Source organism: Cyprinodon tularosa, unplaced genomic scaffold (genome assembly GCF_016077235.1).
Source record: "Cyprinodon tularosa strain WSP-4 unplaced genomic scaffold, ASM1607723v1 ctg694, whole genome shotgun sequence".
Taxonomy (NCBI): Eukaryota; Metazoa; Chordata; class Actinopteri; order Cyprinodontiformes; family Cyprinodontidae; genus Cyprinodon; species Cyprinodon tularosa.
The window spans coordinates 370,934-398,244 of record NW_024039445.1 but is presented as its reverse complement, the minus strand read 5'-3'; the positions used below and the strand labels follow the sequence as shown (position 1 = coordinate 398,244).

At 38.1% G+C, this 27,311-nt stretch overlaps 5 protein-coding genes across 6 annotated transcripts; 4 read left to right on the top strand and 1 right to left on the bottom strand.

Annotated features, from left to right (window-relative positions):
- The first annotated feature begins 1,749 nt into the window (after positions 1-1,749).
- On the top strand, positions 1,750-3,131 carry LOC119771899 (trypsin-1-like). Its single transcript, XM_038268138.1, has 6 exons — positions 1,750-1,801; positions 1,897-2,047; positions 2,156-2,448; positions 2,500-2,636; positions 2,769-2,870; positions 2,985-3,131. The coding sequence occupies exons 1-6, from the start codon at positions 1,762-1,764 to the stop codon at positions 3,030-3,032; spliced, it is 771 nt and encodes a 256-aa protein (XP_038124066.1). The 5' UTR covers positions 1,750-1,761; the 3' UTR covers positions 3,033-3,131.
- Positions 3,132-8,227: 5,096 nt separating this feature from the next.
- LOC119771900 (trypsin-1-like) lies at positions 8,228-9,671 on the top strand. The gene is made up of 6 exons (XM_038268139.1): positions 8,228-8,363; positions 8,457-8,607; positions 8,716-8,966; positions 9,060-9,196; positions 9,332-9,433; positions 9,551-9,671. Exons 1-6 carry the CDS (start codon positions 8,288-8,290, stop codon positions 9,596-9,598), a joined length of 765 nt encoding a protein of 254 aa, XP_038124067.1. The 5' UTR covers positions 8,228-8,287; the 3' UTR covers positions 9,599-9,671.
- A 2,366-nt stretch (positions 9,672-12,037) lies between these two features.
- Positions 12,038-13,248, top strand: LOC119771901 (trypsin-1-like). The gene is made up of 5 exons (XM_038268140.1): positions 12,038-12,136; positions 12,232-12,382; positions 12,491-12,741; positions 12,833-12,969; positions 13,102-13,248. The coding sequence occupies exons 1-5, from the start codon at positions 12,097-12,099 to the stop codon at positions 13,246-13,248; spliced, it is 726 nt and encodes a 241-aa protein (XP_038124068.1). The 5' UTR covers positions 12,038-12,096.
- Positions 13,249-16,216: 2,968 nt separating this feature from the next.
- mrpl17 (mitochondrial ribosomal protein L17) lies at positions 16,217-20,801 on the top strand. The gene is made up of 3 exons (XM_038268141.1): positions 16,217-16,599; positions 20,226-20,294; positions 20,398-20,801. The coding sequence occupies exons 1-3, from the start codon at positions 16,426-16,428 to the stop codon at positions 20,650-20,652; spliced, it is 498 nt and encodes a 165-aa protein (XP_038124069.1). The 5' UTR covers positions 16,217-16,425; the 3' UTR covers positions 20,653-20,801.
- Positions 20,802-22,871: 2,070 nt separating this feature from the next.
- On the bottom strand, positions 22,872-25,972 carry LOC119771905. 2 transcript variants are annotated; one of them, XM_038268147.1, is made up of 2 exons: positions 23,234-25,972; positions 22,872-23,153 (listed from the first exon to the last, which is right to left on the bottom strand). In XM_038268147.1, exon 1 carries the CDS (start codon positions 25,272-25,274, stop codon positions 23,469-23,471), a length of 1,806 nt encoding a protein of 601 aa, XP_038124075.1. In that variant the 5' UTR covers positions 25,275-25,972; the 3' UTR covers positions 22,872-23,153; positions 23,234-23,468. The 2 variants fall into 2 exon arrangements, with proteins under 2 accessions (XP_038124075.1, XP_038124076.1); XM_038268148.1 differs by having other exon boundaries at positions 22,872-23,917; positions 23,963-25,972.
- Positions 25,973-27,311: the final 1,339 nt, after the last annotated feature.

Genomic DNA, 27,311 nt, shown 5'->3' with positions numbered 1-27,311 from the left:
CTGAGACGTCAGGCCTAACTAGCAACATAGTTAGAGAAATAACGTTCTGCAACCTGATTTTTATCATCTCAAAATCAGCCTTGCAGCTATGCTAGCAACTTTGTGCTTTCATTATGATTCAATTTCTAGATAGATAAGTAATCAGTGTTTACCTGTTTCATCCCGTGTCTCCTCTAAACAACAGAAAACAACAGAAAACGTTTGTCTTAACACATAGATTTGCAATTGCAAACTCTACCGAAATTATTTGTAGCCTATGTGGTCGTCCTCACGTTATCTGTCATTGACTTGGGCTACAGTGTAAAACTTTATCTAGCCTAACTAGTTTATCAGGTGACCAGTCGGCAAAAATGCATGTTTGGTGCTGCTGAGTGAGACATTTTAATGCACAACAAAATTATTTTGCTTGATCTGTATATTACCTGGCTAATGGAGCACGGGAGAAGCAGCCTGTCAACGACCGTTCCTGCTATCTGAAGACGCTTACTGAACTGCTATGATGCTGCGCATCTGGCATGCCCTGCGGGCGACCGCGCAAGTTCACGTGACAAAGGAAGAGATATAGGCTGGTCGGGTGTGCGCAAGGAGGTGGCTCATTTCGGGGCATTGTTTCAGTCGTTTTAAATGGCTCAGGTTTTCAAAAGATCATTTCAAACCGACCTCAGTAAAATCTTAATAATATTAATAATAAAAAAATGAGTTTCAAAAGGGCATTTTCTTTGAAAAAGGGCAAACTTCCTAGTGCTTTAGCACCACCTAGTGTCTATGTATGCACGCCCCTGCTTTGCATGTAAACTCGCTGCGCCTTCTGCGTCCGGTGTGAACGCAGCATTATTGGGCACTTTTAAATGGTTATACGGAAATTCACAAGCTTTTCTAGTGGATATACGGCAATGATAAATAGTAAATGGCATGTACTTAAATAGCGCCTTTATTCAAGTCAGGAAACTTGACCAAAGCGCTTTACACTACATTCATTCACCCATTCACGCACACACTTACACACTTACACACTGATGGTGGCAAGCTACATTGTAGCCACAGCTGCCCTGGGGCTCACTGACAGAAGCGTGGCTGCTGTACACTGGCGCCACTGGGCCCTGTGACCACCATCAGTAGACAATGCAGGTGAAGTGTCTTGCCCAAGGACACAACGACACTGAAAGTCAGGAGTCGGGGCTTGAACTATCAACCCCTCGATTTCAGGGCAAACTCCTACATCAAACACCACTGTCGCCCTACGGCGTATACCCGCCTATCATATAGACTACACCACTGGATAAATCTGTATATTTCAATCTGTATATTAAGCCAAATTTAAGTTTAGATCACAACTTGTATGTTTTTTTATTTGAAATAGTAAACTGTACATAAATAAATGTGCCACTTGTTGACCTAAAAATATATATTACTAGCAAAAAAGAAATAACAGAGATCTTGGGACATATGGATATTTCCAGTGACTTCCAAAAGGTTGTCTAACAGCACATTGCATGCATATTGTCATGTTTAAGGTTAATCTACTTTAAAGAATTTTAGGAAACTTTAAATTGATTTGAGCCACTTATCTGTAATTCTGAAAGCCAACTCTTGGCACAAGTCAAATTTGTTTTTCCATCACTGAGAGACTTTTGGCTCAGAAGTCTGAATGGAAACAGATAACAGTGGGAGGTGTCCTGCTATGCAAAGCTCAGACCTACTGTTCAATATAAACCACGGCTGCAGATGAAGTTCTCTGATCAACAAAAAAACTCAACAACCATGAGATCTCTGTTGTTTGTTCTGCTCATTGGAGCTGCTTGTAAGCTTGTTATTCTATCTACATCAAAGCAGCTATTGGAATGAGTTTTGGAATTCTTGCTTCATCCTTTATGTAATTTTGTGTGTCTTTGTTAGTTGCCTTGGAGGACGACAAGATCGTCGGAGGGTATGAGTGCACTCCCCACTCTCAGCCCCATCAGGTGTCTCTGAACTCAGGCTACCACTTCTGCGGTGGCTCCCTGGTCAACGAGAACTGGGTTGTGTCCGCTGCTCACTGCTACAAGTCGTAAGTCAATAGAGGCTGCTCGTGCCCTCATGACGAAGGGTCTGAATTGATCAAATTTGCCTTCTTTACTGTGTTGGTCACCATGTTCTGTCTTTAAACTCTTTCCAGCCGTGTTGAAGTGCGTCTGGGAGAGCACCACATCGTTTACAGCGAGGGAACTGAGCAGTTCATCCAGTCCTCCAAAGTCATTCGCCATCCCAACTATGACAGCTGGAACATTGATAACGACATCATGCTGATCAAGCTCAGCAGCCCTGCCACCCTTAACCAGTATGTGCAGCCTGTGGCTCTCCCCAGTAGCTGCGCTCCTGCTGGCACCATGTGCAAAGTCTCTGGCTGGGGCGACACCATGAGCTACGGTGAGTACGATCTAAGATACAGACACTCTAATTTCAAGAACGGTTTACCTCTTCTTTAGAGATTAATATGAACCTCTGTGTTACACCATTCAGTTGATGATGGTGACAAGCTGCAGTGCTTGGACATCCCCATCCTGTCTGACAGGGACTGTGATAACTCCTACCCTGGAATGATCACTGATGCCATGTTCTGTGCTGGATACCTGGAGGGAGGCAAGGACTCCTGCCAGGTATTGACCAACTCAAATCAACACAAGTCTCATACAGGAATCCCCTGCTTCTTTACCTTTAATGCTGAAAATATAGGACTAATATCTTTCCAGTTATTTGACAACTTATTGAAGTCTTGATCTTGTTGTCAGGGTGATTCTGGTGGCCCTGTTGTGTGCAACGGCGAGCTCCAGGGTGTTGTTTCCTGGGGCTATGGATGTGCTGAGAAAAACCATCCCGGTGTTTACACCAAGGTAAAACAAAATCAAATAGTTATGCTACATATAAATGTATGTAGCTCAAGTTATTTGTTTCTATGTAATGTAGGATTCTTGGACTAACATATGTCTCTCTGTCTTTATTTTCAGGTCTGCATCTTCAACACTTGGTTGCAGAACACCATGGCCAGCAATTAAACTGGATCCTATAGCCATCTAATACTGCTGTAGTCACAACTTCATTCTGAGCACTATGCAGTTTGACGCAAAAAATAAAGCATTAAACTCCATTTCTCTGGATTTCATGTCATGTTGTGCCTTTATTTTCTTACACAATCTTGTTTTAACAGTGTACTGTAATTTTGCACATAGTATAATTAAACACATTTTGTTAAATTGCTGAAATTTGGAAATTGGATCAGTGAGAAATATTTAATATTTTTACGTGCGTGCACGTTTCATACCTAAAGAATAATCCAATAGTTAAATGTGTCAGGAGAATTATAATCATTTCCCAAACTATCACTAATCCTTACAACTTTTCACAAAGCTGAAGTGTAAACAGGGTGGCAGGCATTTTACAGATGCACTTCAACCAGATCATACAGTCAGATTCAGGAAATGTTTTCTATCCGAGGGAAACCAGCTGCAATTACTTGCATTGAGTCATGGACTTTGCTGGACATGGTCCTCTTTTGGGTGAGGTGATTGTAAATTTTCGCTGGTATTGTATTGTGGAACATAATGGTAATCCCTCACACTGAGCATGCATGCATTGACAGTGGAGAGGAAAAACCTCCTTTTAAAAGGGAGAAGCTCCTGCAGAACCAGGCTCAGTGTGAGTGGCATTCTTCCGAGGTAGTAAGGACATCTCCGGACATCTCCTCCAAACTACAATTTTCTTTATAAGAGCAGACAGCAAAGGAAAGGTGGAGCAGTGACAACATTGTTTAATAATTAACTGAAGTGTAAAAGGGTGTTTTTGGGAAAATTTGACTCTTTTGAACATTTGGCTCTCCAGGTAAAGAGCCCGGTATGAACTAGTTTCTAAATGTTTACAGGCCTCCTAAGTCCACATCAAACTTTTTTAATATTTTAGTGATCTCCTGTCTGTGATATGCGTTGATTATGACTGTTTAATTATTGTGGGAGACTTTAACTCTCACGTTGACAACCCTGAAGACAGAAGTGCAAAAGAACTGTGTGACACAGAAACTTTGGTTTAACTCAACATGTTAAACAACCAACGCACAAACAGGGACATATTTTAGACTTGATCATCACTAAAGGTCTGAGGATTTCTAAAGTCAATGTTACTGATGTTACCCTATCTGACCTTTCTGTTTTTCCGCAGTCCCTAAAAACAGCAAATATGAAACCACTGCTGAAAAAGAACAGTTTAGACAAACTAATACTCCAGAACTACAGGCCCATCTCAAACCTCCCCTTTATCAGTAAGATTATTGAAAAAGCTGTGTTTCAACAATTAAACACTTTCTTAGATATGACCAGCCGCTTTGACGTTTTCCAGTCAGGTTTCCGTGCTCACCATAGTACAGAGACCGCCCTTATCAAGGTGTTTGATGACATCCGTATAAATACAGACTGCGGAAGAACCACAGTACTGGTACTATTGGACCTCAGTGCAGCATTCGATACTGACGATCACTCCATCCTGTTAGAGCGCCTGGAAAACTGGGTCGGCCTCTCTGGTACAGCTCTCAACTGGTTTAAATCCTACTTAAAGGACAGGGAGTTTTTTATATCAGTAGGTAACTTTACATCAGAGATGACAAAAATCACATGTGGGGTTCCCCAAGGGTCAATCCTGGGTCCCCTCCTATTCAATATCTACATGCTCCCCCCTCGCTCAGTTAATAAAAAACAACAACATCAGCTACCATAACTATGCAGACGACACACAGCTTTACATCACCATGTCACCAGGTGATTATGAACCAGTTCAAGCACTGAGGAAATGCTTAGAAGAAATCAATGCCTGGATGTGCCATAATTTTCTTCAACTCAATAAAAACAAAACTGAAGTAATATTTGGACCAATAGAGGAGAGATCTAAAGTTAGCACACAGCTTCAGTCGCTTCAGCTAGTAACCACTGATCAGGCCCGAAATCTAGGTGCAGTGCTGGATTCAGACTTGAACCTCTAAAATCATTTAAAGACAATTACAAGGTCGGCTTTCTATCACCTGAAGAACATTTCCAGGATTAAAGGACTAATGTCCCAGCATGAGCTGGAAAAACTAATCCATGCGTTTATTTCTAGTCGAATTCATTACTGCCATGGTGTTTTCACAGGTCTGCCTAAAAAGTGGATCAGACAGCTGCAGCTGATCCAGAACGCTGCTGCCTGTGTCCTCACTGAGACTAAGAAAGTAGAGCCAATTACCCAGTACTAAAGTCCTTACACTGGCTCCCTGTATCTCAGAGAATAGACTTTAAAATACTTCTGTTAGTCTATAAATCTCTGAATGGCTTAGCACCTAAATACATCACAGACTTGCTATCAGTGTATCAACCCTCCAGACCACTCAGGTCTTCTGGCTCCAGCCTGCTCTGCATACCTAGAACCAGAACTAAACATGGAGAAGCAGAATTAAGTTCCTATGCTCCACTTATCTGGAACAAACGTCCAGAAAACTGTAAAAGTGCAGAAAGCCTGAGTTCCTTTAAATCAAGATTAAAAACACATTTGTTTAGGATTGCCTTCGACTGTTCTAGTTAAACAGTTCAACTGAAACATCATTAGTTCAACTTTCTCATTTTCTTTACTCCAACTGGTTTTAATGTTCTTTTTTGTTTCTGCATTTTTTATTTTATTTATTAATTTATTTATTTCCCACTTGCTTTGATTCTGTTTTATTTTCCTATATTTTAATCATGTAAAGCACTTTGCATTGTCTTTGTACTGAATTGTGCTATACAAATAAATTTGCCTTGCCTTGCCCTACTTCTGTCACCATATCCCAACTCAAAAGTTTATTTCAAAGTTAGAGATTTCATGTGATCAGCTAAGTTTCCTAGATATTAAACTTTTTACCAGTTAGATTAACAATTTAGACTTTATTGCATTATTTTGGAACTATAGGTCAGAAAGGAAAAGTAATCAAATGATTTTAAATCTCTTTTAAATATTGGATGATATGTTTCTGTATATTGGATTGTTTTGTTATTAAAAAAATACATTGAGACATAACTGGCTATGGATCAATGAAATATAAATTAACTTAGCAGAACTGTAATATATTTTCTATGTTTCTTTTTTTCTCAGACTGATCATTTGAATTTAACAACTCATGCCTACAACATCGAAATTTTTTCCTTGTTTTACCAATTTAAGTAATTTCTAAATATTTTGTTGATTAAATCATGTCTTAAAGCTAATTGTGCCCACTTTTGTCTAAATTAATCTTTACTACTGTATGCACTTCAGAAAGCTGAATGCACTAAGACTCCTATTACCGGTAATCTCCATCTGAATGAAACTACAGCAGTAAGTCTTCTTCCTAGGAAATAAAGCAAAATACCATTTACTCCATGTCTGCTTACATACTTGCTCCCCATTTATTCCTCAGTGTTTAGTACAATGCCTTCAGACATTCCTCAGCAGTTATTTTCCCCAAGAATTAATACTTGGCGGATATATCTAAATGGCTTCCTTCTAATGTTGGGATCCATAAAAAGCATACTGCTAAATACTCCTATGTGCAAATACATGAATCAATTTATTATCTCCTTTTAGTAGCAAACTATTAACCTTCGTCTTTGTTACAGGCATTTGTGTTATTTTCTTAATGTTTTTCACAAGTACTCAATCATTGCCTTACCCTTTCTTACAAAACAGCTTTAAACATTCAATTATTCTTGCAAAGTTCCTAATGTTCCTGACTGTGGTATGTCATGTAGTCATGTCACAGCAATAGTATTCAGGTTATAAAATATAACATTATTCCTGTCCTTATCCTAAAAACATCTCTCTTCAATGACCCGATTGTTCCAGTAATAGCAAGTCAGGGTGGAAACGGCCACTTTAATAGCTAGTTATCATGCAGCTGTCAGATATGAGTTTTTTTCAGGACATTTTGCTGGAATTCTAGCAATATTTAACCAGACCTGATTGACACAGTTGGTAAATTCACAGGATGCCATTGCTCAAGGTAATATTGAGAATCACTGTAACATACCTGGCAGATATAATATTGAAGGATTTTAAACCTTTATAACGGTCAACTATAAATAATAATTTGATTAAATCTAATTCATTTTTGCTGCCTAACTTTTCTGATACATAGGAATCTATACCAAAAAATAACCCTAAAAAATACAAAATTGCAAATAGAATTATGCATATAAATCTATAGGGGGTGGGGGGGATTAGGAACTCTCCCGCTTTTTCATGCTCAGCATAAATAAATGGCTACTTAGAAATATAAGTTTTTCAAATTTCAGAGTCCAAGAGCATAAAAAAAACCCTTCACATAAAACATTTTATCGCAAGCAACCTTTGAAGTCCCTCGAAGTCACTGAAAAACAAACACAAGAACAGTGAGAGAAAGAACAAAAAATATTAAGAGCAAACAACAATACAATCTGTTCAATAAAAAAGTTCTTCAATTATTTTCATCTCTACACATCTACGACAGCTTTACACATACTTTTTTAAAGTTATTACTTCTGAATCTCCAAAAATGACATATTCTTTGTGAATAATGTTTTATTTTTATTAATGCCTCTTCATCTTAAGTTATGACAAGCCATTATAACAAAATTCAGGGAAACTACTAAAAGGTTAACAAAAGGTTTTGCTTAATTGAATCAGTAGAAAATAAACCTTGCTTCCAATAATATGTTTTCAGCTATGTAAGAGCAAGTGAGCATTGTTTAAGTCAGGAAGGTTAGGCACTACTTAGGGGATTTCTCATCATCATAAACTTAAAACTGCTTTCCCCTTTGCTTACTGTACATTTACAACAAACCAGCTGAATTCTGACTGCATTGTTATCCAATATCATAAGGAATATAACTGCTATCTTGTCCTTTATTTAAATCAACACACTTGTAATGAGATTTGAAGAGATGTGTCTTGGATATGTGATATTAACCAGCCCACTGCTATTGAAATAATCTCTGAGTTGATAGAAATAATAAATAAAAACCTTTCAAAACATTAAAAGTACTTCAGGTGATCTGTTATATCAAAAATATAACGAGTGAAAATAATTTGCCTGAAATGAATTTTAAAACTGGATTAAATTTATTTTTGCCACATGGCTGTAGTTTTGAAACCCAACTCTTGGCACAAGAGTTGGCCAAAAAGTTTGTTTTTCCATCACTCAGAGTTTTAGCTCAGAAGTCTGATTGGACGCAGATAACGGTGGGAGGTGTCGTGCTATGCAAAGCTCAGACCTACTGTTCAATATAAACCACGGCTGCAGATGAAGTTCTCTCATCAACAAGATCACTCAGCAACCATGAGGTCTCTGGTGTTTGTTCTGCTCATTGGAGCTGCTTGTAAGCTTGTTTTTCTCTCTACATCACAGCAGCTATTGGAATGAGTTTTGGAATTCTTGCTTCATCCTTTATGTAATTTTTTGTCTTTGTTAGTTGCCTTGGAGGACGACAAGATCGTCGGAGGGTATGAGTGCACTCCCCACTCTCAGCCCCATCAGGTGTCTCTGAACTCAGGCTACCACTTCTGCGGTGGCTCCCTGGTCAACGAGAACTGGGTTGTGTCCGCTGCTCACTGCTATAAGTCGTAAGTCGATAGAGGCTGCTCGTGCCCTCATGATGAAGGGTCTGAATTGATCAAATTTGCCTTCTTTACTGTGTTGGTCACCATGTTCTGTCTTTAAACTCTTTCCAGCCATGTTGAAGTGCGTCTGGGAGAGCACCACATCGTTTACAGCGAGGGAACTGAGCAGTTCATCCAGTCCTCCAAAGTCATTCGCCATCCCAACTATGACAGCTGGAACATCGATAACGACATCATGCTGATCAAGCTCAGCAGCCCTGCCACCCTTAACCAGTATGTGCAGCCTGTGGCTCTCCCCAGTAGCTGCGCTCCTGCTGGCACCATGTGCAAAGTCTCTGGCTGGGGCGACACCATGAGCTACGGTGAGTACGATCTAAGATACAGACACTCTAATTTCAAGAACGGTTTACCTCTTCTTTAGAGATTAATATGAACCTCTGTGTTACACCATTCAGAGGATGATGGTGACAAGCTGCAGTGCTTGGAAATCCCCATCCTGTCTTACAGCGACTGTGATAACTCCTACCCTGGAATGATCACTGATGCCATGTTCTGCGCTGGATATCTGGAGGGAGGCAAGGACTCCTGCCAGGTATGGACCAACTCAAATCAACACAAGTCTCAGACAGGAATCCCCTGCTGCTTTTCCATTGATGCTGAAAATATAGGCCTAGTATCTTTCCAGTTATTTGCCAACTTATTGAAGTCTTGATCTTCTGGTTGCCAGGGTGATTCTGGTGGCCCTGTTGTGTGCAACGGCGAGCTCCAGGGTGTTGTTTCCTGGGGCTATGGATGTGCTGAGAAAAACCATCCCGGTGTTTACACCAAGGTAAAACAAAATCAAATAGTAAAGCTACATATAAACGACACGTGAAGCTCAATGTTTTCATTTCTGTCTAATTTGGGATTCTTGGACTAACATACGTCTCACTGTCTTTATTTTCAGGTCTGCATCTTCAACACTTGGTTGCAGAACACCATGGCCAGCAATTAAACTGGATCCTTCTATAGCCATCCAACACTGCTGTATTCACAACTTCATTATGAGCACTATGCAGTTTGACACAGAAAATAAAGCCTAAAACTCAATTTTTCTTGGCTTCATGCCATGTTGTCCCTTTATTTTCTTACACAATCATGTTTTAACAGTGGACTCTAATTTTGTGCATAAAATAATAATTAGACAAAATTTGTTACATTGCTGAAATGCTGTTGGATCAGTGAGAAATATCCAATCAGTTTGTACGCACATGCTTTTCCTGCCTAACAAAAATGTTATAGTTAGATGTGTGATAAAGGGAGAATTAAAAGAGTTTCCCAAACTATCATTAATGTTAATACTAATTTTATAAATTACAACATTTTAAAATGTATTTTCAAGTTTTGGATATGCACCTACACCATTAAGCTATTTGATAAAGAGATTACGGGGCAATAGCAAATCAACTAAAGCTGCTTGTATGGTCCTCCTTCAAAGAGCCACCTTTGCTCAAAGTGCCCTGTCCATGAGAGAATCTCCACTTTGGATCTCACTTCCTGTTGATTTAAAGTCTGCACCCAGTTTTAGTATGTTTAAAAAACAAACAAAACTTTGGTTATGTTAAAAACAGAACATTTTTTATCTTTTTTAGTTTCACTTTTGTGTTAATTTAAATTACTATAACTTTAATCATAAGAGGTAGTTTTTAAAAGTCCATCCAAATGCTGCAAATTAGCCACTCCTATTGCACTATGACGGAAACATGGGACTGCTGTTTTGTTCAGTTTGTCTACATTAATGTATGTTTGTCCCTATTTAATAAACTTAAATTGAAATGAAATTAATGAATGCTTACAACTTTCCACAAAGCTGAAGTGAAAACCATGCTCATATAGGTTCATTCATTCAATTCAGTTTAAAGCGGCAATTAACAACCAGAGGTGGTAAAATATCCAAAAATTGTACTTAAGGAAGAATAACTTTTAATTTTTTTTAATCAAGTAAAAGAAAAAACCAGTCATCCAACAAAGTACTCAAGTAAAAGTAAAAACTTATTCAGTAAAAAGGCTACTTGAGTACTGAATAACTGTTGGATAATAACATCAGATTTAATATTTATAAATTATGCTTGCAAACAGAATTTATGTGCAATTTCTGGAATTTTAAAGACTCAAATGCCTAAAGAATACAAATAAATGTCATGACTATAAAAGAATAACATTTATGCAAAATAAATGCTTTTCGAAATTTCTTTTTTCAACATAAAGCTTAGAAAACCAATCCTTAAAACAAGAACAGTATATATTACCCAGCACCCCTTGCGGCTACTCCAGCCTCACAGGACATTACAATATGTTAGGACAGAGTAACAGACTTCCACTGTAAATATCGACTGTTCACTGTATGTTCACCCTGATGTTGGAATTGTTTAAATTACTCACAGAAGTCAGAGTATTCAGAGATTTTACTCAAGTAGGAGAAGCGATAGTTTACAAGAATATTACTCAAGTAAAAGTAAGAAGTGGGGCACAGTAAACCTAATCCTAGAAGTACATTTTTTCAAATTGTTATTCAAATAAATGTAGCTAATTTCTACCCACCTCTGTTCACATCACATTTTATCTTAAGGCATTTTACAGAAGAATTCAATCAGATCATACAGTCAGATTCATAAAATGTTTTCTATCATGTAATGTTTGGCTGATAACACTGATAATAAAGAATAAATTATATGACATGAAACTAGTCCAACTAAGTAATGAATTCAACAAAGCATGTTACAGAAGCCTAAGGACTAGAACCACCAGGCACGTGAACAACTTCTTCCCCACAGCTGTCACGCACCTGAACACCTCCTGACACCAAATATAACGAATCCCCACCCCCCATCCTAACCCCCAAAAAGAAACACACACAACAACATATGGACTGTCCTCACACACGCGTACACGGATCCAACACCACTTACACCACATGCTTCTCAACCATAGCTGTATATTATGTGCAAATCTTTTACCTGCTAATATCTGCCATTATTTACCATGTATTATAACCCCAATAATATATATAAATAAAATTCATAACCCAACTCCCCCATATAATCTGTAGATAGTTTTTCATATTTTTTTTTATTTTGTAGCCTATTATAATAACTCTGTTAATATACACCATTTATAGTCGATGCATACATAGTCTCTGTGCACATGTAAATAAATATTTATATCTTGTATAGCACATCTGGACAGATGCAAACTACATTTTGTTGCTTTGTACTTGTGACATCGTAATGACAGCAAAGTAAATTGATTTGAGCCACTTATCTGTGACTCTGAAAGCCAACTCTTGGCACAAGTCAAATTTGTTTTTCCATCACTCAGAGACTTTTGGCTCAGAAGTCTGAATGGAAACAGATAACAGTGGGAGGTGTCCTGCTATGCAAAGCTCAGACCTACAGTTCAATATAAACCACGGCTGCAGATGAAGTTCTCTGATCAACAAAAAACTCAGTAACCATGAGGTCTCTGATGTTTGTTCTGCTCATTGGAGCTGCTTGTAAGCTTGTTTTTCTCTCTACATCACAGCAGCTATTGGAATGAGTTTTGGAATTCTTGCTTCATCCTTTATGTAATTTTGTGTGTCTTTGTTAGTTGCCTTGGAGGACGACAAGATCGTCGGAGGGTATGAGTGCACTCCCCACTCTCAGCCCCATCAGGTGTCTCTGAACTCAGGCTACCACTTCTGCGGTGGCTCCCTGGTCAACGAGAACTGGGTTGTGTCCGCTGCTCACTGCTACAAGTCGTAAGTCAATAGAGGCTGCTCGTGCCCTCATGACGAAGGGTCTGAATTGATCAAATTTGCCTTCTTTACTGTGTTGGTCACCATGTTCTGTCTTTAAACTCTTTCCAGCCGTGTTGAAGTGCGTCTGGGAGAGCACCACATCGTTTACAGCGAGGGAACTGAGCAGTTCATCCAGTCCTCCAAAGTCATTCGCCATCCCAACTATGACAGCTGGAACATCGATAACGACATCATGCTGATCAAGCTCAAAAGCCCTGCCACCCTTAACCAGTATGTGCAGCCTGTGGCTCTCCCCAGTAGCTGCGCTCCTGCTGGCACCATGTGTAAAGTCTCTGGCTGGGGCGACACCATGAGCTACGGTGAGTACAATCTAAGATACAGACACTCTGATTTCAAGAATGGTTTATGGTCTTTAGAGATTAATATGATCCTCTGTTTTACACCATGCAGTTGATGATGGTGACAAGCTGCAGTGCTTGGACATCCCCATCCTGTCTGACAGGGACTGTGATAACTCCTACCCTGGAATGATCACTGATGCCATGTTCTGTGCTGGATATCTGGAAGGAGGCAAGGACTCCTGCCAGGTATGGACCAACTCAAATCAACACAAGTCTCAGACAAGAATCCCCTGCTGCTTTTCCATTGATGCTGAAAATATAGGCCTAGTATCTTTCCAGTTATTTGACAACTTATTGAAGTCTTGATCTTGTTGTCAGGGTGATTCTGGTGGCCCTGTTGTGTGCAACGGCGAGCTCCAGGGTGTTGTTTCCTGGGGCTATGGATGTGCTGAGAAAAACCATCCCGGTGTTTACACCAAGGTAAAACAAAATCAAATAGCAAAGCTACATATAAACAACATGTGAAGCTCAATTTATTTATTTCTCCCTTATGTAGGATTCTTGGACTAACATATGTTTCACTGTCTGTATTTTCAGGTTTGCCTCTTCAACACTTGGTTGCAGAACACCATGGCCAGCAATTAATATGGATCCTTCTATAGCCATCTAACACTGCTGCTTTCCCGCTGTCACAATTATATGGTAAATATTGGAGAGCATCAATGGGCAGGCAGTCTTATGCAAATCAATAAAAATTTTAAATATTGAACTCCCTTCGCTTAGTCCTGTGTTTTGTTTGGTTAGATTCATACATACTCCACAAGAATAAAGAAATCTGTTCAGGATTCAAGAATAAGAACAAAGGTCTTGCTGAATAACATTATTCCTTCAAAAGAACTAAAAGGTGGAACCTCTATAGGAAGGTTTCATAGATCATTTCCAGTGCATTTACAAAGAAAGAACACTTTGATAAACCCAAAGAGAAACCAAATTGTTTAACTTATATCTTGAGGGGTTCTTCAAGAAATAGCTTTAGATTTTGTTGATTCTGTAGGATGAAAAGATCTTCTGTACCTGACTGTCTTATAGTTGGTCTGACTGCTAAAAATACTTTTGTCTTTGTCCATAGTGCTCCTTATTTTATTAGGAGTAAAAAATCTTTTTGTCTAATGTTGTCTTTTCATAGCCAGGGTCCAGCAAACCCCTGCACTGGCATGCCTGCGTCTAGGCTCCAGAGTATGTGGGGAAAAAAGGCTCCTCTCCTCCTCCGGGTTACAGACCGAGACAGAGTTTGATGTTACTAACAGCAGTTTTTCTCCTCATACTGGTGATGCTGTTGTTCATGTCACAGTCCTAGAGGTCTTAAACCAGGATGCTAAAGCAGACCAGCTAAGTTTTCCAACAAGGGTTTCATGCAGTGCGAAAGATTGCGAGCGCTCCCTGTACTTGTTAACAAATTTTTTTTTGTGAGTTTCACTTCTGCTACCTATGCATGCAATAAGTAATTATTTTGCTTTGGGGCTCTTATACACTTGTAGCAGTGGTGGCAGTAAAAGTAGCCAGCACTGCGTATATCGCTGACCTAAAGTCTTAACTGTCAGAAAGAAAAATGATCAAGACTTCACTGGTTTGAATCATACTGAGGTTTGAAGCATATTGAAAGCCTCTTACTTTCAAGAAATCACAAAAAAGGCATTAGCCTGGGTAAAGCAAAAAAATCTCTCCAGACCTCTGCAACATTAGTTTGCAAAACCCAGTGATAGAACTGAGTGAGGGTTGCTAAGGTCAAGGCAAAGCTTTTTTGTTACTACTTGTTTGTTTGTTTTTTCTTCTTTGTTTAACATTAAGAATTTGCTGTTACATATCCAAATAGCTTAGTAAAACATCATAGCAGTAGTTAATTGTTGTGGACAGAACACACTACGGTACATTTAACTTACAGTGTACATAAATGAATGAAGATGTATGATGAAGTTCTTTAAAAGACTGAATTGGGAGATGTTTTCAGCACCGATTACTTTAACATTCACCACCATTTATTTTCTGAGAGGGAAATAAAGCTTAAAGAAGAACTATTATTGTGTTTCTTTTATTTGTTATTTCCAAGTGTGCGTTCCTAACGTTGCTCCAGACACCTAGTGTCCATAATGTGTAAATATTCTTATCATAAGTATATTAACTGAGAGAAGTGTTAATGTTATGCTTCCTGTTATGTGCTACACTATGTTTTTACAAGGGTAGAAAGAACTCCTCTGTTTTTTAGAGTTTGCTTTTGAAACTTGATACACATTTCTTGGAAAGGTATCCTAAAGCGTTACACAGGATGTCTTTCTTCTTCAGAACACTTACATGAGGTATCAGTACTTGTACTGCAGGAAGCTGTTCCTAGAAGCAGGATTTGTAGAGAATATTCATCCTGGTGTTCCTGCAGAGATACAAAAAAGCAACAGTTCTATCTTCCCATAATCACACGCAAAGTACTCTTAAAAATGGATAGACAAAAACATTTGTGCAGTAGTTCCCTTAATATGATCAAATGATCATATGGTTGCAGCACCATGAACACACACACATAGATATATATAGGATACATTTTTAAATATAAACCTTGGATTTAGATACAAATATAGAATATTGAAATAAATGTAGCATTTATTGCTTACAACTACATGTTCAAAAACGCCAAATGCAAAGGAAATGCACTAAATAACATAAATAAGATCATGTAAATAGTTTTCAATATTTTCATCTAGTGCTATGATGCAGTAAGCTAGATAATCGATGCTGATCTGAGCAAAAATACAGCATAATAAGAGACACTGCCTGGAATACTCAATCAAGACTAATGAAAACCAAATTCATTTTGTACACACAGAGGGTATACCAAACAAAATTTGCAATGGTAATTATGCATATAAATCTGTAAATCTGTATACATCTTTATGACAGTGAATTTTTTTTTAGTAGCAGCTTAGCAGTGAAAAAGAACAATAAAGTGTAGCAGTGATCAAAATGTAAAAAGTGTGGGCGCACATGGTGCAAAAAGGCATTGATGAGGTAGGTTCAGAGCAGTTAAAAAATAAATAAATAGATATGGTGCAAAATGCAGTTAATACTGTATTGTATGTATATATATATATATATATATATATATATATATATATATATATATATATATATATATATATATATATATATATATATATATATATATATATATATATATATATATATATATATATATATATATATATATATTTGTTGAATTTCTTTTAAGTTTGTCAGAAACATAATCATAATACCTTGAATTTAATAGTTTTTTGTTTGTTTTTTTAAACATTGTATTTAATAAAAAAATGTTTTAGGGAAAGTAAAGGGGGAATATATAACATAAGCGCATACGTTGTCTTCTTATTCGTTTTAAAAAGGACACCATTCCAATGTCAACACATTAGTCCTCTAAGCGGAACGGTTTCCGAGTTAAATGCTAAGGTCGGGCAATTTATGGTGATGCACAATCAATGTCATAGGAAGGAAAGTTCCGTTTTCCTACATAACAGTTATTAATTGTAATGTCCTCTCTATTCTTTCTCTTCTCGGGAAGAACGTCGCTTGATTTTATATTTTAATCTTCTTTGTTTATATAGATATTTATATATTTGATCGTGGACGCTGTTAGCGCGGTGAAGCAGACAGGACGCGATGCGCCTCGCGCTGCAGATGCTGATCTCCCATGGCCGGGTGGCCCGGAAGATGGGCCTTGGCCCGGAGTCGAGGATTAATATGCTGCGGAACATCTTGACAGGACTTGTTCGACACGAAAGGATAGAAACTACGCAAGCCAGGGCCGATGAAGTCCGATTCTACGCCGAAAAGGTGTGTGTGGATGAGAACCCTAACATTAACCTTTTCAGTACCAGGTTAAAAGTTGGGGTCTGCCATATTCAGGACCAACCTTCGGTCCTCATAAGGCCTGTTGGTCCCACTGATCTCTGTTTATTCCCTGGATTTCTGATGGAGCGAAAAAAACTGAAGTCACCTGCCGCCATCTTGGTACTCCATAAAGATACCTGAAATGTATGTTTTTACCATAACAATGTAATCAGTACATGTATATTACATGTATCATCAATTTAGCACTTTTGGCATCAGATTTGCATGTGTAATATTCTTAATGTCTGACCACAGCATTATTATGCTTTATTAACACACTAATTTTGTTGTGATAGATTTGTATGTTATATGACATGCAATGTGATGTGCCTATATATATTTTTATTTATTTATTTATTTATTAACCATAAATTACAGTAATCTACAGATGCCATGAAACAGCAAGTGTGAGTCAAAGTGATGACTTTATCCTTGTTTTAACAGTGAATAAATGGAGATCAGTGGTTGGTCCTCAGAAGGTAGTAAATGTACCAAAAACGTTCTTAAATAATCTCATGCGTTCCTCCTCATGTTGATACAGTCTTCTTTCACACAGTTAAGTGGATGTTTGCAGACAAATTGCCGTTATAAGCGGCTATCAGTTCCAGAGAATGGCTTCAGATTGTACCAGTATGTTCATTAGATTGTTATTATGGAGTGAATCCTAATCCTAACCCTAAAGTAATTCCTTTTCCCCCGCGGAATTAATTAATCTGTTTACGTGTAATCGGAAAACAATTTCAGTTCTTCTTCATATACTGTAAATATAACTAAATAAAAATTAAATTATCCGCATCTCGCTCATATTTAACAAACCGAAGACACATACAACTCATATCCTGTCACTGAGTTGTAGAATCCTCTCCCTATAAATATTTATTTCTCTGTGAAAAAGTTCTGATCATTCTTTAATAAAATCTTCATCAAACGGACAAGCAATGCTTGTTTTTAAAACCTAATGTGTGTAACGGACCTTGTGACTAATTTATATATATATATATATTTAATGAACAAAACTACAACAAAAATCGGACTAAATCAGGAAATAAAACAGCATGATTGGCTGTAATGAGAGCGGAGAGAGAGAAGACACGGATTTACTTAAGAAAACCTGCTACCGACCAGGTTAGCTCAGGGGATAATGTTACTATGGTAACTGAAACAGAAGTTGAATAAGCTCTCTTTGTGAACTGGAAAAGTCAGAGTATGTTTTGACGTTTAGACAACTTAGAGTTTTCGGTAAACCTGCTTCATGAAACAGACCCCTGGACTGCAGTGCTGAATCTGGATGGTCCTCAGCCTTGCTTTCCTAGAAGGGATTTTCGTTCCATTTTTACGGAAGAGGATTAGGAAAAAAAAACATGTTTACTGATTTTTAAATTTTATTTCAGTTTAGATTGGAAAAAAAGTCAGAATTCTGACTTTTTTTTCAGAATTCCGACTTTAATCTCAGAATTCTGACTTTAATCTCAGAATTCAGACTTTTTTTCTCAGAATTCTGATTTTAATCTCAAAATTCTGACTTTAATCTCAGAATTCTGACTTTTTTCTCAGAATTCTGACTTTTTTATTGTCAGAATTCAGTCAGAATTCTGACTTTCTTCCCATACTAAACTGAAATAAAATTTTAAAATCAGTTAAATTTTTTTTTCTCAGTGGCCCTAATCCTCTTCCGTACATTTTCGCTCACACAAAGAACATGTTTTGTTAATGAAGAAAAATAAGGGGGGGGGACGATGGGATCTGTAAAACCCAATTTCACTGGAATGCAATTTATAAAACTCAATCTGGAAAAAAAAACAGGAATTTCAAAATATAAAATTTGTTTCAGAACTTAAAAACTAAATTAAAAATTTAGATAAAAAATTAACTATGAAAGTTATCTTTTTTCATTATGATTTTTTTTATTTTTTATTTTTTTTATTTTTTATTTATTTTTTTTATTTAGTTTTTTTTTTCCCCCAAATGTATTGGTTTAACATTTTAATTTATAAAGGGTATTATTCGCTTACAAATAATGGAATATATAATTGATTTGTGAAAAAAATCTATTTTGTTTGAACTGAGAATTGTATAACTAACACCAAGGTGTCATTTTTATTAATTAAATAAAGGTAGAAAATGTGATATTGGCTCCAAGATTCGGCCCAAAAATATCCCCAGCACGTTTTAGGGATCAGTTAGACTGTCCAAATAATCGGTATTGACATCAGCCATAGAAGATGTGTATCGGTCAATCGCTATTAAAAACTGTTACGAGTCTTTTTATTTGATAGATGTAAATGTCTGGTTTTAAGGATTTGTAGGTAAAGCTGGTGAATTAAGATTACCGGTATATAAAGTTTCAAAATAAACTTCCTTACCATGTTTTGTCACAAACAAAAAACACTAACTTTATGACAGAGTGGAATTTAGTCCAATAGAAAAACATAAACAACATAAAATGCCCCTAAGGTCTTTTCTGGATTTTTACTTGGTATATTTTTTGCACAACACTTAAAGTCTCAAACTTCTTGCTGGTAAATGCAAATAAAGAGTCAATCTGTGTTGGTCTGATGCTCATCACATCAAGGATCCCTAGCAGATATTTACTTGCTGAGGATGGTTTCCTTCTCTCTAAGTTTTTATGCAATCCCTTTAACATTTTTCAGTCCAAAAATCAAAGTCGACCCAGAAGGTGGAGCTCCTGCACAGGCCTAAACTCTCCAAACTGCTGTTATGCTCTGAGGATATTTAAACATGCATCCTGTTAGCAGAAACTATTCTCCCTCTTGACCCAAATGTCCCTCTAATCCAAAGGTTTATATCAACATACAGACGAAGCATTCAGTTCTGAACCTGACAACTAATAGTAGCAGCATTATGAATATTTTAAAGTATCTAAAAAGAAAGTTTTTTTTTTTTTTATCATATACTTGTTCAGATGCATTATTATTTTTACTGATGAAGCATGGAGAACTAAACGTTCCACTTGAGTCATTAAATAAATAATTTTATCCATGCTTATTGTAATTTGTTCATTTCTTAGACACTGAATATGGTTAACTTGTAACTTTAATTCTTTGCTCTTTTTCTGCCCCTCCCACAAACGTAAGATGGAAAATAATAAGTGGTATGCTGAAACACAGAACTATGAATGATTTACTGAAACAAAGATATATGCTTAAACATATGACTACAGTATCAAATAGGTTGTTTCCATAATTTATTGAATAAATGAACATTTTAAACCATCCCAGAAAATGTATTAATGTCATGTCTGCTCTTTTAACTGCAATAAATTAATAAGAAATTATATAGCAGAAATCTTGACAGAATTGGTAATGGTGTTTTTAGTTTCTCTCTGAATAGTTAAGTAATTTAACCAGTCATTACAGTCATGATCATTAACTAACACACACTTCCAACTTCTAGCTTCTAGTAGTCTTACCGATTTAATGGGTTTGTTGACCCTCATGTAAAACTTCCCTTATTTTTTATAGGTATATATATGTAATCATGAAGCACAATGTGAACCAACTGACTAAAGGTGTTTCTGACTGGAGATGTTTTTTGTTTCACCTTCCCAGCTCATTGACTACGCCAAGAAAGGAGACACCGATGAAAAAGCAATGAAAATGGCCAATTTTTGGCTCACGGTATGAGTCTGCAGCTTTTTACATCCATATGCGTTTAAAAACTGTGCAAGATTAATGAAAACCCAGATGATTTTAATGTCTGCCTCCTGATTCCTCTGTTTAGGAGAAGGACCTTGTTCCAAAGCTCTTTAAAGTCTTCGCTCCGCGTTATGAAAACCAGTCGACTGGCTACACACGGATGGCCCGGATCCCTAACAGAGAGAACCTGGACAGAGCCAAGATGGCCGTGTTGGAGTACAAAGGCAACCCTTTTCCACCTCTTTATCCTGTGAGGAAGGAGAATGAACTGACCCTCATCAACCAGCTCCTCAAAGGCTATAGAGAGGAGAGAGCAAGAGTGCTGGCTGCACAGGCTTAACTAATTCTACCAGGTTTTGGTTTTCTCATGCTGCAACTTGATGCATTTCCTCACATGGACAGTTTTTATGTTCTTCTGTGAGCTGAAATCAAGAGATCTGGAAAATAAGTTACTGGTCATGTAATAATAAATGTTAATTCTCTAAAGTTTCCTTTTTTCATGTCTTCAGTATTTTAAAAGTTTAAATTTGTGCAGATTTCCAGCTGTAGGGTCTAAACTAAAATAATTTATTTAGATTTCATTAATGTTTGTTTTATATATATTATGTCACCACTAGGGATGCACGATATTGGGATTTTGGCCGATATCCGATATGCTGATATTTTAAAACCCTTAGCAGATAACCGATATCGATACTGATGTTAAAGTTGGACAAAAATAAGTAGTCATTGAAAATAGCAGTTTTGTTATCCATTTCTGACACTTTGAAAAATAATATACTCAAATATATTTTCATATGCTGATATCAAATAGATTTTTAAAAACGCGGTATCGATCTATTGTACTTTCAAAATCTCGTGAAATTTCATCGTTCTGTTACAAACTCGTGATATTTTGCAAATTCTTGTGAGATTTTGTTAGTAAAATAGATCGATACCGCGTCAATATATCAACATATAAAAAATATGGCAACATTTCGTGAATTTTCGGGGGATTTCGTAGCATAACGATGACATATAGCAATATTTCATTAGTAAAAGAGATTGATATGGTGTTTTTAAATGGCAATATATCAGCATATGAAGATATTGTGATATTTTAATGTATCAATATTTTTTCCCTCGTCTTTAGAAGTTTTTAAGTCTGTAAAAAAGAAGATTTTGAGGAAGAAGAAAGTAGTATTTTTTTTTTTTTTTAGACTTTAGAAACTCAGAAGCTGATCAAATATCGGGTTAAATATCGGAGGGCTGGCCGATGTCCGATATTCAGTTTTAAGGCCGATACAGGCCGATACCGATAGGGGGCCGATTATATCGTGCATCCCTAGTCACCACCTCTTGTGATGATGAACCAAAGCAGCAGAGGCTTCTTATTCTCCACCAATACTTCTATCAGAAAATGAAAATGGAAAGAATAGTTTCCTCATAATTGAATCCAAGTGGCGTTATTGTTTATTATGACATATAATGAGCTCGCAGGTCTCTTGTGCATCGCAAACTGAATAATAGGCAAGGTTAGATAAAGGTGAAGCATTAGCAAAAAACCCAAATCCATATAAAAATATGGCACCATTCAATAACTGTTTTCCAAAGAGCAGAAAATAATTTACAAAAATGCAACAAAGACTTAAATGTTAAGCATTAATTTTACATTTTGTATAAAGTTTCTTTAACTCTTTACGGGTTACAACAATGTAAATTTTTTTTTAAGTTTCCTCCTTAAATCTTAACTATAACTGAAAGCAAATGTCTAACTTATACTGTATCGGTGAACACACAGTTGTGTACAGCTCATTTCTCTCAAATTTTAATCACAATAAAGTGAAGAGGATTGTATATCTATGGAAGAGTCGAAAACTTTTAAGAGCAGTTTCACTGTGCTGGGCTTTTTACTTCTACCTGAGTAATAATCTTTTAAATGAACGCTACTCTTACTAGAGTAGAGTTTCTGGTTACTCAACTAAGGGTTATGTGGCGGCTACCCGCCCACCAGGAGTGGCTGGTGTTTTTTTGTGATCACGTGAACAGACATTTTCATTGGATGTTCTGCATCAACTCCTAAGATATACACATTAACTACTATAAAGATCAGTTTTAAAAGTTAAAGTTAAGTAAAATAATGTGGAAAAGCGCTTCTTCCTCCTAAATGTGTTATTTTGTAATAATTCTATATTTCAGTTTCTTTAATTTATAATTAGAAATACCAATAATTGCTCATAATTAACTGAGCCAACAGTTAACTGTACTTGAGGAGCCATTTAACCAAGTACTTTTTTACAATTTCTTGAGAAAATTCTTGAATGACTGCTTTCTACTTTTACTTGAGTTTATGTTGGTTTTCCTCACTTTATAGTCCATGAAATTTATTTTCATAATAACTTTGCAGTTCAAATGATACCAGCACTGCATAAGAATTGTGCAGGTGGCACTTTTGAGGAATGATAGCTAGAAAACAATAATAAACAAAATAACATTTGTTACATAGAATAGGGGTGTCTATCTTTAAAAACAACTTAAGTGAGAGTTAAAGTGATGTCACACTAATTGGGCCTTTATTTTAAGGCCTTTTATAGTTTAGTTCTTTTCCTCTCCGTCAGTGTGAGTTGTTACCACTTTGTTAACACGTGAGGATGAGGATCTTCTGAAGAGGGATCTTCAGATGAGAGTTCGGTTCAGTTCTGGGTACAGGCTCGCCATCCCCTTCCGGAGAACATCAGGTATCCAGGAATCCGATTCGCAGCTTTCTTAACCATCAGGAAAAAACCTAGCCAAGTTGAGGTTTCAGCACGAGCACCGCAAGGGACCTAGTCACACAGCCTCTCTAGCTCGTATTCCTTTCCACTTAACACAATTAACATCTCCAATTAGTATTTGAACAGAGCTAACATTTGTTTACAACCATTATCTTGCAGAAAACTCACCAAGAAGAGGTTTCAGCAAGAGCACCGCAAGAGACCTAGTCTCACAGACTCTCTAGCTCGTGTTCAAGAGTGCAAAAAGACCGCAACGTGTTCGTGAAAACAGGAAGTAAAGCGACGGAGTGAAAATTACATTTCCTCCTTTCAAAATAAACGTTTTTTCAAATTAAAACTAAATTATTTTACAAATAGTAGGAAGAGAAAAGTCGTTTTCTCTACTTGGTTACACCCTCCCCCATTAAATATCATGCACGTCTCGTTGCATGTGCATCCAATACAGTTCATCCTTTTTGGTAAGAGACTCTGAGAAGGCGGTACTCAAACCCTGAAAAAGTGATGTAACCACAGTCACAAGAGGGTTTCCTAAATCGGAATACTCAAGTCTCTTTGAAGGTTGCCTGATTCTTTCTGATCGTCTCACAGGTTGAGTGGTGACGGGATCAATTTGGTCAGTCGCATCAGGTGAATAAGTTGACTGGTTTTCCTGTTCTTCGACTGAATCCTCACAAAATCTTTCTTGAATTGTTACAATCTCATTTTCCACAGGTTCATTTTCAGTCTTGTCATCATCCAGTTTGTTTTCCACAGGTTTATCATTTTCAGTCTTGTCATCATCCAGTTTGTTTTCCACAGGTTTATCATTTTCAGTCTTGTCATCATCCAGTTTGTTTTCCACAGGTTTATCATTTTCAGTCTTGTCATCATCCAGTTTGTTTTCCACAGGTTTATCATTTTCAGTATTTTCATCTTCACACACACTTCCCTCCATTCCAGGTTCCACATTACTATTAGGTTCAAGTACGTCACAATCAGGTAGGTTTGTCATGTCCGGTTGTCGAGCTTTTCCACATTCATGTACAACAGTAAATCTGGCAACTTCTTCAGATGGGGATTCCTCAACCCATTGAATGAAAAACTCATTGTTAGGTTCAGTTAACTCTTCATGATCATTGCTTTCTGTAGCAGTAGTGTGCCGTGTCTTAGGACTGCGAATCTGCACTGGCTCAGGTAAGTTTTCTGTGGACACAGGGAGGAAACTGCATGGAAGCAAAAGGTCTCTATGTAAGGTTCGTGAGGGACCTTGTTTTGACTCAGGTCTAACGGTATAAACGGGTAAGTCACCTGCACGTTTGACCACTACGTGGATGTCTGCCTCCCATTTATCGGCAAGCTTATTCTTACCACGCAGCCGCACGTTTCTTACTAAGACCCTATCCCCAGGTTCAAGTTCAGAAACTGTAATTTTTTTGTCAAACCTGGTCTTGTTTTTGTGTGCCACTTTTTGAGCATTTTGAGAAGCTAACTTATAGCTTTCCTCAATGCGCTTCTTGAGACTTTCTACATACTGTACATGAGTTACTTTCTGGTCCTTGTTGAGAGGAAGTCCGAACGCTAGATCAACTGCCAGTCTAGGTTTTCTCCCAAACATTAACTCGTAAGGGCAAAACCCTGTGACATCATTGCGTGTACAGTTGTACGCTTGCACTAAAGGCATAACATAGTCCTTCCAGTGGGACTTCTGCTTGGATTCCAGCGTTCCCAACATGCTCAGTAGTGTTTGATTAAATCTTTCGGTGGGGTTACCCCGAGGGTGGTAAGGGGTGGTTCTGATTTTCTTTATGCCAGATATTTCGCAGAGGTCTTTTATTAGTTTTACCTCAAACTCAGGACCCTGATCACTGTGCAGACGCTCAGGTATGCCATAGTGGACGATGAATTGGTCCCACAGGCACTTGGCGACAGTTTTTGACTTTTGATCAGGAGTGGGAAATGCCAGGGCAAATTTAGTAAAATGATCAGTCATTACTAGGATGTTGCTAGTATTACTGCTGTCTGGTTCCAAACTGAGAAAGTCCATGCAGACTAGCTCTAAGGGGTGAGTAGTGGCTATGTTGACAAGGCTAGCTGCTTTCTCAGGAGGAGTCTTTCGGCGTATGCAACGGTCACAAGTTTTTACTTTTTGCTCAATGTCTGTTGCCATCCGTGGCCAGTAAAAACGTGTTCGGACCAGGTCAAGGGTTCTGTCTATACCTAAGTGGCCCATATCATCATGCAAACTTTGAAGCACGGGGGCTCTGAGCTCCTCTGGAAGAATGAGCTGGTGGGTAATGTGGCCTCCTTCCTGTCTTTTTCTGTACAACACTTTATTGTGAATCTCCAACCGATTAAGTTCCCTAAGCAAAAGAGGAAGTTCTGGGAGTTCCTTTCTAGCAGACGGTGGAGGTCTCTGACCATTTTCCAGTTGTTCAATAACTTTCTGGATTGTTTAGTCTGCTCTTTGTTTCTCCCTCAATTCTGACTGGGACAAAGCAGGAATAGTTGGCAAGCTGTTGTGTTCCTCTGAAACATAGATGTCTGGAATTGCATCAGCCGAGACGGTAAGTGACTCTACAAGTGTAATACCACTATCCTGACTCTCATCTCTGACTTTCACTATTTGTGACTGACAAATCGCTTGGACAACATTGCTGTCTATATGCTCTGTGGTGTTAACGTCAGCCAAGTGACTCTCCACAAACCGGCTCACGCGCTCCTGCTCTTTTCTGGACTGGGCATCATTCACAAGTTCACCATGGGGACGTCTAGACAACCCATCAGCGTCTAGGTTTTGTTTGCCCGCTCTGTACTGTAACTTAAAGTTGTAGTTAGACAAAGCCGCAAGCCACCTGTAACTCGTGGCATCTAATTTAGCAGAAGTCAATATGTATGTGAGCGGGTTACTATCTGTAACTACCGTGAACTGCCCACCATACAAATAGCCATGAAACTTTTCACTCGCTGACCATTTGAGTGCTAAAAACTCCAATTTGTGAGCTGGATAGCGTGCTTCAGCTCTCGATAGCCCACGACTGGCAAAAGCTATTGCCCTGAGCTGACCCTCCTGCTCCTGATACAATGCTGCACCTAAGCCAGTGGTACTGGCATCAGTGTGGAGTACGTAAGGCAGTTTTGGGTCTGCAAAGCCTAAGACAGGTGCTGAAGTTAGCTGTTCGATGATGGAATCAAAGGATTTTTGGCAGTCTGTGGTCCATCGGCTCTCAAAAGGCAGTTTGGGATCGAAGTAGGTTTGGTCGGTTTCTTTATATTTTGACTTTTTTCGGAGTGGCGGGTAACCACGTGTGAGATCATTGAGTGGACGTACAATAGAAGAGTATCCCTTTATGAAGCGTCTGTAGTACCCTGAGAACCCTAAAAAGGATCTCAGTTCTTTCAGGTTTTTTGGTCGTGGCCAGGTCTTTAGGGCCTGAATCTTTTCGGGATCTGTCTCAACACCGTTCTCAGAGATCACATGACCAAGGTACCAGACTGTTGTTTGTAAAAACTTACATTTTTCTGGCGATAACTTCAGGCCATACTCTTTAAGACGGTGGAGCACCCGCATGAGTCGTTGTTCGTGTTCTTCTAAACTGTCCGAAAAGATTATGAGGTCGTCTAGGAAGACTAATACCTCATGCAAGTTCATATCGCCAACACAACGCTCCATCAGCCGCTGGAAAGTGCTTGGGGCGTTGGTTATGCCCTGCGGCATGCGGTTGAACTCCCAAAATCCTAGTGGCGTCACAAAGGCGGTCTTCTCTTTGTCTTCTTCCTCCACCTCAATCTGGTAATACCCAGACTTAAGATTGAGGACTGTAAACCACTTGGATCCTGATAGAGCTGAAAACATCTCTTCTAGATTTGGGAGAGCGTAAGAGTCTTTTCTTGTTTGCAAATTAAGTTTGCGAAAGTCTATGCATAGACGCACACTATTGTTTCGTTTTCTCACCACAACGATAGGTGATGAGTAGGGTGACTGGGACTCTCTTATCACACCAGCAGCAAGCAGCTCTTGAAGGTGTTTACGCACTGCCTCAATATCTTGGGGGTGTATAGGGCGTGCACGGTGTTTGAAAGGAGTCGGATCATCAAGTTTGATAGAATGCTTCACCTTGCTCGTACACCCAAAGTCGAGATCATGAAAAGCGAACACTTCTGGAAGCTCATTGAGTCTCTGTGTTATTCTCTCCTTCCACTCCTGTGGAATAGGTGAATCACCAAAGTTGAAACTCAGTGTCGCCTTGTTTGTGGTAGGCTCGTTTGC

Bases quoted from the DNA above. Each gene is read 5' to 3' on its own strand.
- LOC119771905 (XM_038268147.1), bottom strand. From the start codon at position 25,274: ATGGGCCACTTAGGTATAGACAGAACCCTTGACCTGGTCCGAACACGT.
- mrpl17 (XM_038268141.1), top strand. From the start codon at position 16,426: ATGCGCCTCGCGCTGCAGATGCTGATCTCCCATGGCCGGGTGGCCCGG. The intron at 16,600-20,225 runs GTGTGTGTGGAT...TCACCTTCCCAG, and splicing joins TCCGATTCTACGCCGAAAAG to CTCATTGACTACGCCAAGAA. The intron at 20,295-20,397 runs GTATGAGTCTGC...TCCTCTGTTTAG, and splicing joins TGGCCAATTTTTGGCTCACG to GAGAAGGACCTTGTTCCAAA.
- LOC119771901 (XM_038268140.1), top strand. From the start codon at position 12,097: ATGAGGTCTCTGATGTTTGTTCTGCTCATTGGAGCTGCTT. The intron at 12,742-12,832 runs GTGAGTACAATC...TACACCATGCAG, and splicing joins GGGCGACACCATGAGCTACG to TTGATGATGGTGACAAGCTG. The intron at 12,970-13,101 runs GTATGGACCAAC...TCTTGTTGTCAG, and splicing joins GAGGCAAGGACTCCTGCCAG to GGTGATTCTGGTGGCCCTGT.
- LOC119771900 (XM_038268139.1), top strand. From the start codon at position 8,288: ATGAAGTTCTCTCATCAACAAGATCACTCAGCAACCATGAGGTCTCTG. The intron at 8,364-8,456 runs GTAAGCTTGTTT...TGTCTTTGTTAG, and splicing joins TCTGCTCATTGGAGCTGCTT to TTGCCTTGGAGGACGACAAG. The intron at 8,608-8,715 runs GTAAGTCGATAG...AACTCTTTCCAG, and splicing joins GCTGCTCACTGCTATAAGTC to CCATGTTGAAGTGCGTCTGG.
- LOC119771899 (XM_038268138.1), top strand. From the start codon at position 1,762: ATGAGATCTCTGTTGTTTGTTCTGCTCATTGGAGCTGCTT. The intron at 2,637-2,768 runs GTATTGACCAAC...TCTTGTTGTCAG, and splicing joins GAGGCAAGGACTCCTGCCAG to GGTGATTCTGGTGGCCCTGT. The intron at 2,871-2,984 runs GTAAAACAAAAT...CTTTATTTTCAG, and splicing joins ATCCCGGTGTTTACACCAAG to GTCTGCATCTTCAACACTTG.